This window comes from Brettanomyces bruxellensis, chromosome 8 (assembly GCF_011074885.1).
Source record: "Brettanomyces bruxellensis chromosome 8, complete sequence".
Taxonomy (NCBI): domain Eukaryota; kingdom Fungi; phylum Ascomycota; class Pichiomycetes; order Pichiales; family Pichiaceae; genus Brettanomyces; species Brettanomyces bruxellensis.
In genome coordinates, this window is record NC_054689.1 from 1118976 (window position 1) to 1138300 (window position 19325).

At 37.7% G+C, this 19325-nt stretch overlaps 6 protein-coding genes and 1 non-coding gene across 7 annotated transcripts; 4 read left to right on the forward strand and 3 right to left on the reverse strand.

The window, feature by feature from the left end:
• Positions 1-71: 71 nt before the first annotated feature.
• BRETT_000679 (uncharacterized protein) lies at positions 72-2798 on the reverse strand (the record flags this gene model as incomplete). Its single annotated transcript, XM_041279243.1, has 1 exon — positions 72-2798. The coding sequence occupies one exon, from the start codon at positions 2796-2798 to the stop codon at positions 72-74; it is 2727 nt and encodes a 908-aa protein (XP_041137457.1).
• A 193-nt stretch (positions 2799-2991) lies between these two features.
• BRETT_000680 lies at positions 2992-3065 on the reverse strand. Its single transcript has one exon. It is a non-coding gene; the product is annotated as a tRNA-Ile (tRNA).
• Positions 3066-5156: 2091 nt separating this feature from the next.
• Positions 5157-6560, forward strand: BRETT_000681 (uncharacterized protein; the record flags this gene model as incomplete). Its single annotated transcript, XM_041279244.1, has 1 exon — positions 5157-6560. The coding sequence occupies one exon, from the start codon at positions 5157-5159 to the stop codon at positions 6558-6560; it is 1404 nt and encodes a 467-aa protein (XP_041137458.1).
• Positions 6561-6802: 242 nt separating this feature from the next.
• ARC18 (subunit of the Arp2/3 complex) lies at positions 6803-7330 on the reverse strand (the record flags this gene model as incomplete). Its single annotated transcript, XM_041279245.1, has 1 exon — positions 6803-7330. The coding sequence occupies one exon, from the start codon at positions 7328-7330 to the stop codon at positions 6803-6805; it is 528 nt and encodes a 175-aa protein (XP_041137459.1).
• A 1382-nt stretch (positions 7331-8712) lies between these two features.
• BRETT_000683 (uncharacterized protein) lies at positions 8713-13038 on the forward strand (the record flags this gene model as incomplete). Its single annotated transcript, XM_041279246.1, has 1 exon — positions 8713-13038. One exon carries the CDS (start codon positions 8713-8715, stop codon positions 13036-13038), a length of 4326 nt encoding a protein of 1441 aa, XP_041137460.1.
• Positions 13039-13494: 456 nt separating this feature from the next.
• BRETT_000684 (uncharacterized protein) lies at positions 13495-17724 on the forward strand (the record flags this gene model as incomplete). The annotated part of the gene is made up of 1 exon (XM_041279247.1): positions 13495-17724. The coding sequence occupies one exon, from the start codon at positions 13495-13497 to the stop codon at positions 17722-17724; it is 4230 nt and encodes a 1409-aa protein (XP_041137461.1).
• Positions 17725-18214: 490 nt separating this feature from the next.
• Positions 18215-19156, forward strand: BRETT_000685 (uncharacterized protein; the record flags this gene model as incomplete). The annotated part of the gene is made up of 1 exon (XM_041279248.1): positions 18215-19156. One exon carries the CDS (start codon positions 18215-18217, stop codon positions 19154-19156), a length of 942 nt encoding a protein of 313 aa, XP_041137462.1.
• Between the last annotated feature and the right edge of the window lie 169 nt (positions 19157-19325).

The window sequence follows — 19325 nt, forward strand, 5'->3', positions numbered from 1 at the left end:
CTATTCCATTAAATATCTATAAAACAATCAAAAGCATGTACATAACTCAAATTTGACAAGTATTTTCCTCATCAAATATTGGACCCTTTACACGGTAACTCATTTAATGTCTCCTCTAGTATCTCCTTTGCTTTTAGCATATTAGTTATACGCAACCTCTCGTTGCTCAAATGTGCATTATCAGAAGATTGGCCTGTTGGAAGATGAGCCGCTTCACAGTCAAATGTCTTCTCCAGGAATCTGATTGAAGGAATAGATCCACCCTCTCTAATGAATATTGGTTCGATACCCCATATTTTCTGCAGGTTTTTATACAAAATCTTGTATGCTGCATTTTTTGTATCTGCAAGCCATGGTTCCGCTTCATGTGTGATCTCAATCTTAATATGATTCTCCGTATGTAAATTTTTGAAAGATTGTAATATGAAAGAAACTAAACTCTTCTTTACCTCCTCTATATCCTGAGTTGGAACTATTCTAACGGACAGAGTAGCAGTTGCAGCATGTGGGATGACAGTGGAATTTCCAGGTCCAGAAACATGCACCTTATGCAATGTCAATGATGGCATTCTCCATTTGGTCAAAAGCTCATGAACTTCCGCACCTTGCACCTTCTGTATGATTTGCTGATACAAGCTACGCTCCTCCTCTCCTAACTCCTTCACCGTGCTGTAAAATTCTGGAATTCTCACCTTTCCGGAATCATCCGTAAGTTTCGATAACACGTTAACCAAATCAATGGTTGGTTCTCTCGAGACGCCACCATCTACACCCGAGTGTCTATCCGGCTTATCAGACCATACTTCCACGTTCGCTGCCACAACACCTCGTAAACCATAGTTTAAACATGGAACATTATCATCGAGCCAATATGAATTACTAAGCATCACCCAATCAATATCACCAATAGTGGCCTTATTAGCCGTGACTATGTCTTGAAAGCCATAGGATCCTGCTTCTTCTTCTCCTTCAATTAAGAATATCGCATCGCATTGCAAGTTTTTGGACTTGTAAAGGTCGGCAACAGCATAAATTGCGGATAATAGTGGACCTTTATTATCACTGACGCCCCTACCATACAGGTAGCCGTTTGTAGGAGTAATTTCCCATGGATTTGAGTCCCATGATTCAATATGATCAGCCTCTATCACGTCATAGTGGCCATACCATAAAATTCTCGGAACTTTGTTAGAGTTGGATGGCTTGCTGCCGTTGGCCTTAAATGTTGCAAGAATGACAGGATTTGCATTAGGAACCGGAAGTAATACAGATGATACAGCACCAAGCTTCTTCAATAGTAAGCGAATGAAACTAGCGCATTTTCGTGATTGTTCCATATATTTTTCTGGCTGTTTTGAGACAGTTGGAAAAGACACCATCTTTTTTAAAACTTCAATCATCTCCGTCGTCGAAACATCACTTTTATCACTCTTTGCAAGGGTACAAGATTTTGTAATCATATTTACATTCCAAAGTGTCACCGTGTTATCCATCGAAGCCGAAATTAAGTACGAAACATCCCCCGGCTTAAATTGACACAACGCTAGGCATGCAGTATTTGTAGGCAACCATCGCACACAATTGTCATTGACTGCGGGCTTTTTGCATATACCCTCTTGAGTACCTACAAAAAGAAAGGTGTCAGAGAGAGATAAGCAGTTTACATCACCTTTCACAGTCTCGAATGATCTCACCAATTGGAATGTCGATAAATCCCAAAGATTGACGACACCGTTTGCCAATCCACAGTATAAGGAGCAGCAATCCTCCTCTTCTTTCGTTAGCATACTAAGAACAGGTTCCATGTTATTCAATGATCTTAAAAGGGTAATCTTGTTCTCCTTAAAACCCCAGATTTTAACCATGCCATCCCCCCCTCCACTCAAAATTATATCATTAAATTCTTCAGCAATGGTTCCACCAAGCAAGCTCTTCTGCGAATCAATATCACATATAGTGTCCATCGCGTAAACATAGCCATTATGTGCATATGATATGATATTTGTTGATGGAATCTCAATCAGTTTAGACGCCATCAGAATTTGGCATCTATCATCGCCCTCTTCTGATGAACTTTCCGGTATCGGTGTAGTAGAGCCAGAGACATTACTACCACTACTCGTTGAATCAAAAAAGCGATCATATCTAACCGAAGGAAGTGACGAAAGATTTGCCTTGTCTTCATGTTTTGTTTTACCGAGATGTGCAAATGAAATGGATGCGTTTTGAGAACCAAAGAGAATTGTCTTCGATGAGTCTATCCAAGCAATCGAAAAAATATCACCAATATCGACAGGGGAATATATAGTATGAGTTAATTCTAATATTACTTGGCGCTGAGCACGACCTGACTGCACAATTTTTATATTCCATATTTTGACCAGAGAATCTGAACTTCCGCTAAACATGATTGTCTGACACTTTGCTAGATGCAAGCATAACACAGAACCTGTATGAGCCTTAATTTGCCCCAACTTCTGAAACGTATAAAGATCAAATATTAGAATGTATGAATCCTGCGTACCGCAAAATAAAAGACCATACTTTGATGAGCAAGCCAGGCAAATAATTGATTGATTATGCGTCCATCTATGAACAATTGAATTGTTCATCTCGATTGCCGAAGAGTCTGAAAATGTTGAATCCATCCCAGGTGATGCATCCCTATAGGAGGTAATTGACGGTGAAACACCCATGACGGTACTTTGAAGATCTGAACTAGATGATGTTAATGGTAGCTTTTTATCATCCTGAGTTAGTCTATAAAAGACATTCTCATGTTTACTTAGCGGCATCATCCAATGTAAACCAGTTTGTCCATGGCACTTCTGCGTACACCGTTCTTGTTGGACCTATTACGAGATTGCACGTGAGTTAGGAAGCCACTTTCAAAGCAATACAGTTATTTTTTTTTCATTTGTACAAAGCAAAAATTGACACACTCGATCCAAAAAAAGTCCGACTAAATAAATTAGACATACAAAAATTAAATGGTCCCTAGCAGGGTCGAACTGCTGATCCTCGCGTTATTAGCACGATGCCTTAACCAACTGGGCCAAGGGACCATTTGTGAATATTGTAAGGGGTCTACTTTGGTTTAAACCAAAACTATTTTAGATTATGTAAGTACAAAGTGATTTGTGTGTTTGTTTTGAAGTGTTGAATCAAACCACTAAAAGATGAAGTATTGTATGTTGTAGAATAATGCTTTTTGAATGTTATGATGTAATTTAAGTAAGTGCGGAAGTGTTGGAGTTAAGAGAGACCTTATGAGTTACTCCCGGGCTTTAGCTATCAAACTCCTTCTTTAATAGAACTAATAAGAACCTAGCAGTCGGGGAGATTCAGACAATTGCAAGGTAGACTATCTAAAATGGGTAGATATAAATGTACCTAATATTTATGTGTCAAAACAATAGAAGGATGGAACAATAGTTCTAAGCAGAACAGCATATTAACAATTTTGTGTGTATTATCAAAGAGATTGTATTTACATTCTTTACTCTGTTTCTATCAATACGGCATCGAACCGCTGGCACTGCAATTCAAGTTGTTGTTTTCGTCTCCTTTTAAAAATAATGTTCATTACAAATAATATCAAGAGAAGAGTCAAGAAATAATAAAAAGGAATTTTGAAAGTACTTATAGGAAAATTTAACCCCAGATAAAAGGGTGCTTTTGAATGAATGGTATTTGTTAATAATTTTAGCGTTAACAAATGCTGCACAGTTATAATGTTCTGATTATATCATAAACAAACTTTTATTGCCTTCTTTTTTCTTGTGGTACAGATAAAGTACTTTTATTTAGATACAACACTCCCAAATTTACAGAAATATGTTCTTTCATCATTAATATTCGAGATTATAAAAAAGGATGACTGAATGCTTTATAAAACATCGTTGAACATTGACTTATGAATTTTAATGTACACAAAGTGGAAAGGTTGTATTTCTTTTGTGCAAATATATCCACAGATATGCTTTCACAAATACTATAATAATGATCGAACATAGTATTCAATATCAGACTACTAACTTTAACTCATAAATTACCTTAAAACTTACATTAATTAATTTACAGTAGTGAAAAAGGCATGTTCCTTTTGATTAAACATCATGATCTTTTGAAAATATGAATAATTTGAAACAAATGAAAACTGTAATATAAGAACAGAAGTAATTGGAAAATTCTTCATAAAGTTGCAATGCTAGGTAATACGTGTGGGTAAATATGGCGACCGAAGTAAATAAAAAGTGACTTGTCCTTTATAGAGTAGTAATACACCCAAGCACAATTTAATTTGACCCTTGTTTGATTACTTAAAAACGTTCATTGATATTTTTAAAAAAAAAATGCAGTCTATTGCAACGAAAATGCTTATTTGTCATGAACTTTGAGTTATTGATAAATTATTTAGTCTTACCATTGAAATCTCTTGAAGCGTCTTTTTCGTAACCACGCGCATGCAAACAATTCCTAGAGAATTTTAGAGCAGAAAATCCCTGTTCGGGCATTTTGAAGCATGCTAATTATGGAGTGTTGGTTATTGTTTTTACGAAAAATCAAAAAATACTATAACATTTCCTTCATTAATATAAATTTAATAACAAATAAATTAGTTGAGCGGTAATTTCCAGTCTTCAGTACGTTACACATTATTAATGATTCCTGGTTAAGAAATTTCGCACATTAGGTAAAAGTGCCCAACAACTACAACGATCAATCCTTACACGAAATTTAGGTGCTATCTGTGACAAAACTTAATGATCCAAAAAAACTAAATCTTGAAGACAATAGAGAATATCCAAAACTCAACTTATATTTAATGATATGGATACATATTAATACACCAGTCAATTAGATATTGCAAGCTTTTGAAATTCGGTGAGCCAAAAAAAAGTAATTAAAATCTTTCATCTGAAAAACCACAGTGGTGGGCGGCCGCGGCCGCTCTTGGATAACCCCGCGGCCCTTGGTAGATCTAGCGGACAAACAAAAATAATAATATTTAGATAGGCTACAACTTCAGAAGTTTAATGCCGAAACAGTTCTTACACTTTCTACAGGAAATTTACAAGGAAGGAAAAAACAGGGAACATCGCATATAATATCCTCGTGTTACGTAGCAGTTCAAGAAATACGGCCTGTTTGTGATGGCAAACAAATACAGACCCAAGAAAATAATCAAGTCTTATTATCGAAAATATACTTACGGTGTTTCATGCCTCAAGGATGAAAACAACAACCTTTATCCAATAGATGAGCAACTTTTTACTTCAGGGTGTGGACCAGATTTTAAGGAAACAAAATGGGAACTGAATTACGATAAGTATGATCCATCACTTGTATTTCAGAAGCGTTGGTATGGCGAGGTGTGGCCGGTATCCAAATTTCAGAAAATAGATGTTTTAGAAGTGGCGCTAGCTTTAAAGCGTGGCCTCACTGTACTGCCTCCTTGGCTAGAAATACAATATGAAAGGCAAAACGAGAACAGAAAAATGGAAAGGGAGGGAATGAAACTTCCTTTTGAGATAATAGTGAAAATATTAGAATTTACAGAACCAAAAGAAAGGACGAAACAACTCCTCATCTGTAGATCCATATATTGCATACTTCTTCGGAACATATACTGTTACCCGAAATTGGATAGTACAAATTTCAATCCTTTTGTTGAGTTACTGACTTGTCGGGAGAACAAGGGTAGATTTGACCATTTTGTGGAGGTGTTGGATCTTTCTAATATAATACAAGTTGCTAAGACGTCATACGTGGGAAAATTAATTAGAAGATGTTCTGCATCATTGCAGATATTTATATCATCTCAGTCGAACTTTGGCTTGACATCACTTATCAGCTTGAGAAATTGCGAAAAACTAAAAATTTTGGATTTAAGTTTGGTTTCTGGACAAGTTGATTTGAAGGAACTTTTTCGATGTATCTGCAACTTACATGCTTTAGAGCAGCTCTCATTCCCAAGATCATCAATCAGGTGTGAAGATTATCAATTTGATTGGCCCCAGAATTTATGGTATTTAAAACTTCAGGGGGGAATCACGGACGACTTCTTAATGAATTCTGTTTTTCCTTCTACAATTAGATCTTTGGAGTTTGCACACTGCCCCAATGTAAGTGATGAAGGAGCAAATGATATTTTGAGCAAGATTGGGTTCCAGTTAGAACGACTTTCTGTTTTTTATCCCATGCCCATGCTTTCTGGAGAGGGATTTAACTTTGCATTGCTTTATTGTCCCAATTTAAAGATGCTTTATGCTAGTATTTCATACATATCTAACAATCTTTTCAGAATGGAATATTTGCCACCACTTGCTGACAAGGATAGACCCTTGAAGCATATTATTATAGATTCTCCGGGACAAGCTGGTGAGGGTGCAAAAATAGATCCTGATGAAATTACATCTGCAATTTGCGGTGACCGGCTTCCTTGTTTGCATTCGCTGACATATAGTAAGCATTTAGGATGGAATATCACGAGTGATGAGATTCAAGATTTGGTATTTGAGATGGAGAACCGTGGAGGTGAAGTGTATCAGATGTGATTTGCTTGTTTTCCTGGTTTGCTTTCAACATAACTGAGAGGGTACGACATTTGACTTCTTGTTGTTGCAACTTTCATGTATAACATATCAAAATGCGACAATTCGCACAGGTCTACAATCTTAAATTTTTTGGCATTAATGTGCACACGTTGTAATTTATCACATTTTTTAGATTATTTAATCTACCAATATATATGCAATTAGGAAAGAATGCTTTTGACTATAGAGGCGATGAAATGACCTTAAAGTGACTTATTCATAAATTTCTTTCTACTGAACGCCATCCAAAACTTATTTGGCTTAAGTTCATCCTTACCGTATAACCTTTCAATCAATCTCATTGCAAGCTCCTGCCTGAATTGCGTAAGATACTGTCTGAAAAAGATAGACTCATTTCTGTCCTTTGGAGCCTGGTACAACGAATTGAGTGGGAAACCGATGTCCCCAGGAATGGCAAAGTCTTCCGATGCAAGATTCAATAATACCCTGACAGATTCAGACTTTGACATCCGTATATTAAGCTTATTCAAACACTGAGACACAAACAAGATACCATAGATTAATGTACGGTCCGCTGGACCCTTAATTTGAAAATTCTTGAAGAATGTATTTGCTCTGAATAGATCCAATATCTCATCAATAATATCGTATTCTGAATCACATGGTAACGAAGGACCTTTAAATTTGGTTTTTAATGGCAAGACGGCAAAGTCTCCCACTTCCCTGGAGTTTGCACCATCAACGAGAAACGTAGAATGGTAGGCTGGCATAATGCTATATTAATCACACCAAACGCAATTAAGGAAAAAGAGTATATATGTATATTTATATACTTTAAAATTAAAAACACAACCAACGCCTTACGTTGCTTTGTGTACATCCAAGTGTTTGACACTACGTTGATACGCTGAGGCTGAGAATAATTACGGACATAGAGTTAATAATAAAAAAAAAGCGAGGAGAAAAAGACGCGCCACGAGCCACGAGCTTTCGACACTCGACTACAAAAACAACGTGGCGCATATATATACTATTGAAGCATCCTAATTTACACTTCTGGATTGAAATATATCCATAACTATATTTGAGACTAAATAAATATATTGAACACACATGTAACAATAATATATCAAAAAAACGAAGTGGAGTGCGACAAAGAGAAAATAAGCTTGATAGCAATCAAAACAAACGGGAGTGCACCATTACACAATACGAACTACGCATATCCGAGTCTTTCCGAAAAAATACCCCGATAGGTGAATGTGCAACCAACAACTCTCCCCTTATTTATGGAAAATATGACTAAACTTGAAGTCATCCATCAGTTTGGAATAATTGTACATAATGGAGTAATAACTTAGGATGCTATTTTAATGGGTGCTGCCGTTATGCTTGATTCTAAGGTACAAATCACACCACCCAAATTATTAAGGGATTGCTCAGAAAATAAGCTTAGGGAAAATACTGTTAGGGCTTAAATGATTTAGATATAAGGCTAAAACCTTCTAGTGCCATTTAAGGGAGTATTTTTATTTAATTATATATTTTCATCAATAAATCTAAGCAATAGCAGAAGGATCAAGACAAATAAATCGAAGCTGATTGCTAACAAGGAGATGCTTCATAACGTACCTGATTCATCCTAAAATCCGCGGAATGAGTTGAGAAGCCCGCCAGCCTGTCGGCTATCCAAAAATGTGTAAGGGAGAAAAAGGCTTACAGCGAAAAGTAAAATCTTGCAGAACGGTAAAAAAAAAAGTGAGAAGGAATTGGGAGATAAATATGAATAATTAGGCTAGCAGATTACAAGCAACAATATACCAAAAGTTCAAGCTCTTGATCAGGGCATTTGACCGAAAAGAAAGATACTCCATTTGGGAACATAAAAGGTGGAGTCTTTTCTTCTTGGAATTATATCTTTGCTCAAAGTTGCAGCAACGCTTTTACGCACACTTGTTATAAGAGATTTAAAATCACCAGGTGTATCAAGACCCACTGAAAACTAAAAGCCCCCGCTGTATAAAGCTACACTTCACAACATCGAGCGGCAAGATACGGAATTGGAAATTTTGTGAGTATTTGGAGCACCATTTTTTTGCTGTTAAACTGTTATTCATTGAAATCAGCTTAGCGCTCGTTATCTCTTATTACAATGCCTTCGGTTCAGAAGAATTCCAAATCCTCTCAAGGCTCTAGAAAAGGTACCACATTCCAGAATGAATTTACCGGAATACCTTCGGAGATTCCCCTAGGAAATTTGCCGCCGCTTCCAAAACCAAGGTTTCAGTATTCAGCTCCGACTGTACCAAAACCTAATCATGTCTACATGAACACTGGTGGAAGCCACTCTCAATATTCCCTACAGCCATCAACAGTTTCTTCTTCTGCTATACAGCCGAATGATGGAACACAGTCTCTATACAACTTTCCGGCACATGGACCTGATAGGCAGCATGGACACTCACAAAATGCTTACCAGGCTCAGCGCGCAAATACAAATGTGGATCCATCTTTATATCAGAGATCTGGCCCTGCCTTCAGAACACTTTCTACTCCAACTACACCAGTTAATGCAACTTCAGAACCAATAAGACATCGTAAAACTTCTGATGCACTTAACAGAGGGGGAAAGCCATATCAAAGGGTTCGGACACAAGGCGTACAGACGTTAAACTCGATATTACAACATCAACCAGTTGGAAAATCACAAGTTTTGAAAAACTCTGGACAACATCTGCCTGGTGTAAAAACTCAGAGGATTCTTTCTGCACCAGTTAATAGTGGAAATTTCCAACCCCAACAGAATTTCGACTCTCAGCAAGTTCGGCAAAGGCAGCAGCAACAACAGTATAGGGTTACACCTATTTCTGAATTTAAGGCGTCACGTGAACCTGTTGTCTTAAAACAGCACCTGCGGCAGGAACAATTTACATCTCAGCGTCCGCAAGCTACGCGTTCTATATCATCTAGAAGCACACAACAATACAGACATGAGGGATCTGACATTACACAAAATCTGGGTCCTAGCCGAGTCACATCAGAGAATGTCTACGGTGCCCGATCAACTAACGTGCCTTATATCAAACCAGTTTCGCCGATTAAGAGATCAAAGGCAACAACCCACGAACAGTCTTCAAATCAGATCTCTCAACTATATCCATCAGGAGATGATGAAGCCTCATTAGAACAGAGAGGAAAGTCCGAACTTGCTCAACAGGGGGAGACTTATGTGCCCACACAAAACCACCACCATCATCATCATCATCGGAGTCACAGTCACCACCGCCTAGAAAGTTTAAGCAACGGCTTTACACTTTCAATTTCCAACCCATCCGACGAACAACATTCTTCTCCTTCTCAACAAAACAGGAGAAGTCCAATATTACGACAATCCTTAAGTTTTCTCCATAAAAACAGAACAGCATCATCTTCATCATTGGCTTCCGAATTCTCGGCTGCTTTGGATCTGGGCAAGTATCATTCTTCTGGGAAGGCTGCGACTGCAGGTGGTAGAATCATACCTCAGAGAATAGATGTAAGAGGTTCACAAAAAGATCGAGCATCAAAATCAAGATCATTTAGCTCAATAACCAGGAGAGTCACGTCTGCCGCTTCGTTTAGAAATTCGGGGGATAAGGAAAGAGTATATTCCACTGGCTCACTATCTTCGAGACATTCGTCTAAAGAAATATCGAAGAAGCCCTCAGTTTATCCTGCAATGCTTTCCGAAGTTGCACGAGCTTTCAGAGATAGAATCCAACTTGGTACACGTTACAAGAATGGACTGGAATATAGAGACGCATTTACAGGTGCGGAAGCTGTTGACATAGTTGCAAGGATTATTCGTACTTCCGATAGAAACCTTGCTTTGCTACTGGGTCGTTCACTGGACGCCCAAAAATTTTATCACGATGTGACGTATGAACACAGACTAAGGGATTCAACAAACGAAGTGTACCAATTCTCTGAAGATGTTTTTAGCCCATACGGTGGACACAATTCATTTAACCGGCAAAACTCGATGTCAAGCAATAATTATACTGATACCGATGGCCGTGCTATGATACCTCCTAGCTATTCTGGAAATGATCTTGCTAACAGGACATCGGATTATATTGGTGTGAATGGCGTTTTCACACTATTGACTGAATGCTACTCACCAACTTGTTCCCGTGATAATTTATGTTATAGTATAGCCTGCCCAAGACGTTTGGAACAGCAGGCTCGACTTAGTATGAAATCAGGATCATTGACTAGAAGTGACTCGCGGCTTTCTTTGAACCAGGATGATCATAAACCTTATTGGCAGTTAACTGTTCCAAAATCACTTCTGGATTCTCTTGATAAAAAGGAAATCAAAAGACAGGAATGCATTTTTGAAACTATATACTCTGAGAGGGATTTTGTGAAGGATCTGGAATATCTTCGGGAATTTTGGATTAGGCCACTTTCTGAAACAAAAATTATCAGACAGAGTGAGAGAGATCATTTTGTTAAGACAGTATTTTATGGTATAAACGAGATTTGGGAAATCAATTCAAAGTTTGCCGAGGCATTGACAAAACGTCAACAGGAAGATCACGTAGTTAAGGAAGTCGGTGATATTTTCTTGGAATTTATTCCAAGATTTGAGCCTTTTATTAAATATGGAGCAGGTCAAGTTATGGGAAGATATGAATTTGATAGGCAGAAGAGGCACAATCCATTTTTTGTCAGATTTATAGAAGATACATCCAACAGGGCTGAATCAAGAAGGCTAGATGTTTCATCGTATTTATCAAAACCAACGACAAGGCCTGCAAGATATCCTTTACTTTTAAGGAGTATCAGAAATCACACAGCTCCAGATTCAAAGGATTATGAAAATTTAGGTAAGGCGATGGAGATGCTTGAAAAAATGCTTAAGAGAATTAATTTTGAAACAGGTAAGGCCTCAGATAGATTGAATCTGTTTTTATTGAAACAGAAGTTAGTGTTCCGGCCAGGTGAGTTGGTTGATCTTAAACTTACGGCTGAGAACAGAAAACTTCTTTATCAATGCACTTTGAAGAAGAAAAATGCCGCGGAGAAGGACAAGGCAGGAGAAATACAGGCCTATCTATTTGATCATGCTCTTCTGCTAGTTAAGGTCAAGGTAATTAACAAACGGGAAGTTTATCGCGTGTACCAAAGGCCCATGCCCATTCCTTTGATGTTCCTATCCTTGAATGAAGAAGCACCTACTTTGAGGATGATAAAACGAGCGGCATCTACGGGAACTTCATCTGGTTCTACTACTACAATGTTAGGAAGAAGTCAACTTCCGCCCGGTAACTTCCAATTAGCATCAACTGCCGCAAAATCTCCAATATCATTCACTTATATTGGAAGAAATGGCTATAAGCTGACTTTATATGCAACACCTGCGATTCAGAGAATGCTTGTGGAAAAGATTGAAACTCAGTCAAAGAAGATGATTGAGGACAACGATGTGTTTACATTGACACCATTAAATTCGAACTACTTTGATGCAAATAACAAGATCAATTGCGTTGTACCATTTGATGGAGGAAGGAAGTTGCTTTATGGCACCGATTCTGGTATATATATTAGCGATGTCATAACTAACAGCGGTCACAGAACTGTTTCGAAGCCAACAAGGATTATCAGCAAAATTAATATAATACAAGCAGACATTTTAGGAGAGTATCAAGTATTGCTTGCATTAAGTGACAAAAAGCTATTCTACTGGCCGCTTGACGTTTTGAGAGGAGGAGACGCAAATAAAAATGCCAAGATTGGCAAGGAGCTTATGAGTCATGTATCATTCTTCAAAATCGGCGTTTGCTCCGGTCGAATGCTTGTTTGTGCGGCTAAATCGTCCTCTAATATGATTAGGGTATTTGAGCCAATTGATCCAATTAATCAGAGGCGACAGAAGAAAAAGTTTAGGTCAGAAACTAAAGATGTCAACTTTGGATCGGAGCCCGTTTCGGTGAATTTCTTGAAGACAAAGCTGTGTGTTGGATGTTCCAGGGGCTTTGAAATTGTTTCTTTGGATAATAATGTGATGGAACAACTTTTGGATCCTGCCGATACATCGCTGGACTTTGCAATTGGAAGAGAAGGCTTGAAGCCACTTGAAATTGATCGAATAAACTCGGACTTTCTTCTTTCCTATTCATCTTTCTCATTCTTTATTAATCATAATGGTTGGAGATCACGTCCAAAGTGGATTATTCACTGGGAAGGTGTTCCTCACGCTTTTGCACTTTGGTATCCGTACCTTCTTGCATTTGATAATAACATGATCGAGATCAGACACGTTGAGACAGGTGATCTTCTCAGAGTTATAGTTGCAGAAAACATCAGGTTTTTACACTCGTCATCACAAGAGATTCTATATGCTTACGAGGATGAAAGAGGCTATGATGTTGTTGCATCCTTAGATTTCTGGGACAAGACGGTGAAGAATAACATTGCTTTAGCAAGCAAATAAACTTTTGGGATTCATATTGAATTAATGCAATGAATAATTTTTTTTATCTGTTCTTTCATATTTTTTCAGGATTTGTATTATTTTGACTGAATATATTAATAGGTTTACAAGATACAAATTATGGTAAGTACCCTACATAAATAGGGCACATTTGATACTAATTGTACCCTCTTCATATAAATATGTTGTATATTTGTGTAAAAGCTGCTTCATTTTTAGTTTATTTTTTTTGCGCGCTTTTCTTATTTTATTGTATTCTGCAGAACCTTTTCTTATCTGACCAGAAGCTTTCGTTATTTCCTATTTAAACGCCAGAATAGGTACACTTTATTAGAGACTAACGGCGAAATCAAAAAATAGTCAATTGTAGAGTGCTTTATCGATCGCTGGAAGCTGCACTTTTTTTTCAACTCAACTTGAAAGGTTCGAAGAAATAAACCACGCACTGTCTACAGCATGCCAACGTCCGAACTTCGACATGGCTTGTTAAACGATCAATCGTTTTTGAATAATCTCCAGTCTCATTACTTTTCTCATTATGATTTGAAACGAAATACGACTGGTGCAAATATTTCCCCAGAGGACACCAAACATAAAATTCCCGACTGGAAATCGCAAGGAAACAACAAAAAAACCACAACAGCTGCATTAGTTATGTGCTTGAACTTGGGAATTCCACCTCCGGACATAATTCGTCCACAGGAATGCCCATTTTTGGAGTCTTTTGTTAATCCAAATGCCTATTCGGATCCGAAGAAAGCCCTTCAGGCGATTGGTAGAAATCTTCAACTTAATTTTGAATCAATATCTTCAAGAACAAAATATAAACAGTCATTAGACCCATCTGTCGAGGATATAAAGCGATTATGCACCACATTACGTCGAAATGCAAAAGATGAACGTATTCTATTTTATTACAATGGCCATGGAGTTCCTCAACCCACTCAAAGCGGAGAGATATGGGTCTTTAACAGAGGCTATACCCAATACATACCTGTCAGCTTATACGATTTACAAAATTGGATTGGTGCACCCTGCATTTTTGTAATTGATACTTCAGCTGCTGGTAATGTTATTGAAAACAACAAAAAGTTTATTCAAAAGAGAATTGATGATGAAGCAAACCATCATGGAGACCCTGCTGCCCCTTCTTCGGTGAGTTCATATATAGAATCACTGCAACTTGGAGCTTGCGGATCAAAAGAGATCTTACCGATGAATCCGGATTTACCTGCAGATTTCTTTACTTGTTGTCTAACTTCCCCGATTGAAATGAGTGTTAAGTGGTTCGTACTATCTTCACCACTACGGAAAGAAGGTAATTATGATATTTTAAAAGACAGTGAAGGACAGATAGAGATTCCAGGAAGACTTACTGATAGAAGAACACCATTGGGAGAGCTCAATTGGATATTTATTGCTGTGACGGATACAATTGCTTGGACGTCATTACCACGACCATTGTTCAAAAAGCTCTTTAGGCAGGATTTAATGGTGGCTGCACTTTTCAGAAACTTTCTTCTTGCAAAGAAAATTATGCCACTGGCTGGATGCCATCCTGTTTCTGATCCACCACTGCCTAATGTTAATGATCATCCAATGTGGGATTCTTGGGAGTTAGCAATTGATGAGGTATTGGGTCAGCTTGTCAGGCAAAAGAAGGTGGAAAAGCCAAAGCCAAATCTTTCCGATATTCCTCAACTACAGTCGGTAGATTCAGAATCGACACATCACCACACCCGTCAGAATCAGCAGAATAATCACCAAAACACTTCACAGAGAGGTAGAACCGGCGGGAAACAAGCAAACGGTCAACAAAGAAATATTTCAACATCTTCTACACCTCTCAAAGGCCAAATGATTTCCTCTGCTTCTCAGATTAAGAAGTTGATTACGTATCAACATTCTTCTTTCTTTGAGCAACATCTTACGGCTTTTGAAATATGGCTTCGATATGGATCGAGTTCGAAGAAACCTCCACAACAGTTACCTATAGTTCTTCAGGTCTTGTTATCTCAGGCACATAGACTACGTGCATTACATCTACTATCACAATTTTTGGATTTGGGTCCATGGGCTGTGTATCTTGCGTTAAGTATCGGAATCTTTCCATATATTTTAAGACTTTTACAAAGCCCTTCCTCTGAACTTAAGCCAATTTTGACATTTATTTGGGCTAGGATTATGTCGGTCGACTATAGGAATACCCAACAAGAACTTTTTAAAGACAGAAGATACAATTATTTTGTTCAGATATTTACAACACAAGCTCCACATACATTTGTCGATAGTTCATATGCTAACGGAAACATACATGACGTTGTTGGCAGCAAGTTAACATTCGACGACCAAAAAGCAATGAGTGCATTCGTTTTGGCATGCTTTGTTCGTGGATTCGAGAACGGTCAAAAAGTTTGTCTCTCCGTTGAGCTAGTAAAAACATGCATATATTATATAGAAACATCTGAGAGCCCATTATTGAGACAGTGGAGTGCTATGCTTATTGCTGAGTTGGTGGATGGGAGGGCCGAAGCAGCCGCAGTGTTTATGAAGAGCAGGTTGACAACCAGATTATTGAGGTTTATAGATGATCCAATTCCCGAAGTTCGTGCTGCCATTGTGAATGCTCTTGCAAATTTCATTCTCTTTGTTAGCATCCAGGATGAGGTAGATAATTCTTATATCACATTGCAGGAAGAATTGAATGAGCAAGAACTACAAATTGCCGTCAAAGTTCTTTCGCTAATAAATGAGGGGTCGCCCTTAATTAGACGAGAGATGAACTGCTTCTTTAGTCGCTTTGTCGTTAAGTACATCGAGTTCTTTGTTATTTGTGCATTTTTTCAATTAGAGGAAGAAATCACTCTTATGGACAATCCATCTATTATTGACGAGGTGAGAAGAAAATCTCCTGCATATGGTTCAATTTTTTCTTCAATATGGAAAGCTTTACTTATATCAAGCGAGGACCCTCATGATGAAGTGCGCGATTATGCGGAACAAATTGTGGACTATATCGTATGGAAGTTGAATGAAAGCCCATTGGAGGATGCTGTCAGAGGAATGGAAAGCTATATTTTCCACAAAAAAGCAAGCATCAATGTAAATGGCGTTCTTTCATCAAATGCCAGTGATATTGCCTCCTCAATAATTCACATCCAGTCACCGAAACTTTCAACTTCCCAAAGGGATGTCGAAAACAGAAGGATCCAGTCGATGACAGTGCTTCCTCACAATAACGGTCAAACCGATTTGAAACTCCGGCGTACTGCGTCAACAATTTCAAATTCAACCATAGGGAAATCGATTTTAGCAAAAGCTGCAGGTTGGATTAAAAATATGAAGATATCAGAAGAGATTGACGGTGATGATTCTTCAAGTATTTTCAAACTTCCGCTTTCCCAGCAACCAGATACAATTCCTTATGGAAGCCTGCCAAAACCCACGACACCGAGGTTTCATCCTGGAAACGAGATGAATGGAAAACCCGAATTACCACTGAAGAGCCAGTTTTTTGAGTATAGTTGTGAATATTTCCAGGAACCTCAATTAGGAAAGAAGGATTCGGATGAACCAGGAAGCGAGGAATATACAAAAAGACTTTGGCGGAGAAACAGAAATGAAGCGATAATATCAGAAACTCAGCCACAAAAGGAAATGGCTTTAAGAGGCGATTGGACTAATGTTGTCGCAAACTTAAACAATAAAACTCAACCTAAAATTGTCAAATTTATGCAGTTTGAGAATTGGTTAGTTTCAACAGATGAAAGAGATACCGTTACAACCTTCGACTGGGAAAAACAAGAGGAGTTATCAAAATTTTCCAATGGTAATCCTTTCGGGACTAAAATATCCGACGTTAAATTTTTGAATGAAGATGACATCCCTCTTTTATTAACTTGTTCCAGTGATGGCGTTGTGAGAATATACAAAAACTTTGATGATATTTCAAAATACAAACTCATTACCGCATGGAGAGCCCTTACAGATATGATTTTGACACCTCGGTCTGTTGGCCTTATTTCTGAATGGCAACAAAGTCGTGGTACACTTATGGTTACGGGTGATGTAAAGGTAATAAAATTATGGGATGCTCCTAGGGAGAAATGTGTGGAGGAGATTCCATTGAGATCCACATCACAAATTACTTCTCTTACGTCAGACCAAGTTAGTGGTGATATATTTGTCGGCGGGTTCAGGGATGGTACTATAAGAGTTTACGATCGGAGGGTTGAAGCAAGGGAGTCAATGGTGAAGCTCTACAAGCCGAAGTCTCGTACTGGAATTTCTTCCATAAAAAGTATACATATGCAGAGGGGTGGGATGAGAGAACTAGCCTCTGGAGCATCAAACGGATTTGTGAAATTATGGGACATTCGAATGAACGATCCAATATTAAGCTTCAGGGCTTTTAATAAGACGATGACCACTTCTATTATCCATGAACATGCACCGGTGATAGCCTGTGCCTCAAAAAAGATAAATATTTACAGCACAGCAGGGCAACTTCTAAACAGTATAAATAATACTGGCTTTATGAATCAACTTAATGAGACTGCTGGAAACAACAGTTATATCAACTGCTTGGCGTTACATCCTCATAGAATGATGCTAGCAAAAGGTCAAAATCAGAGTTCTAATATCTCCGTCTATCAATGCATGGACAATTCTGATTCTGAATATTGAGTGTGCTTATAGAATTAATAAAACATACCTTTTTGATATAGAAATTTCTTACATAATATTGATAAACAGTATATTAAACTTTTAAATAATAATATATTATTAATGAGTATTTTCTGGTGATTGAAGATGACTGAAAAGAAGTGGGGTATTTCCCTTAAATTTTTTAGAACCAAATGGTTACGCCCAAGTTCCAGATGATTATGTAATGCAAAAGCTTACGTAATGCTTTTCAATTTTTTTTTTTTTTTTTTTTTTGGTAATAGGCTAATGCTATTGAACGGATGATTACTAAGGATTACCAAGATAAAAGGAACTGACAACCTATGAAATTCACCGGATTAGTAAATTTGGCGAAGTATAAATATCGACAAATTATCCTGGAGTGATATCTTATCAAATTTTTTGACATCAAACATTAAATTCTTATTTGACATAATAAATTATATTAACTTACAGGGAGCTAAAAAAGAAGAGCTTAATTTGATCCAAAATGAGCAAGAGTAGGACTATTTTTAAATCATTTTATGCTGCTGAACAGGGAGAAGGTGCAGGCGCTATTGTTAGGAGATCAATTGGCGTCAGGCAGATGCGAAACTTCACTCCATTTTTGATGCTTGATCACTTCAATGTATCAAAAGGTGCTGGATTTCCAGACCACCCCCACAGAGGACAAGAAACAATTACTCTTCTAATGAAAGGATTCATGCTACACGAGGATTTCACAGGTGCCAGCGGTATTTTAAGACCAGGAGATCTCCAATTTATGACTGCAGGAAAAGGTGCGATGCATAGTGAAATGCCATATTCTCCAGATGGACAAGCAGTTGAAGGCCTGCAACTTTGGGTTGATTTACCTAAAGATTTGAAATATTCAGAGCCCAGATACAGGGATTTAAGGAGTGAGGAGATTCCAGTTATTAAGCCAAATGAAAAAGTCACTGTTAAGGTTATCAGCGGGAGATCATATGGAACTGAATCAATGAAAAACCTTGCTTACACACCAGTTGTATACTATGACTTTACAATTAAAGCTGGTGGCGCATTTGAACAAGATGTCCCTGAAGATTTTAATGCTTTCATTTATCTTTTAGATGGCAGCTTAGAATTAAATGGCGAGTCTCTACAAAAATTTAGTGCCACATTCTTTAATCGAGATGGAAAAAACATTAAAGGAACAGTTCCCGATGGTTCGCATGACGCTCACTTCGTATTGATTGCTGGAAAAGTTCTTGACCAACCAGTTGTCCAATATGGACCTTTTGTTGTTTGCTCGAAGGATGAAGTGTATCAAACCTTTGAGGATTATCAAGAAGCAAAGAATGGGTTTGAAAGATCGAAGAACTGGCATAGTAAAATAGGAAACGGGGTTACCAAAGAGATTTTTAATGATTTAATAAGTAAGGTCGGTGGTACCTCAGAGAAAATGTATTAATTCACTATTTTATTGGATTTTATCCAAAAGCATGTGGACGCCACAACAGTCATTTGTAAACTTTTATAGATTTATTTATACGATATTATGTTATGTATCTTTGAGCTGTTATCCTGTATATATTGTACGTCGATCCGATCTCGGAGTTTTCGGCTTGGTATCCAGAGAG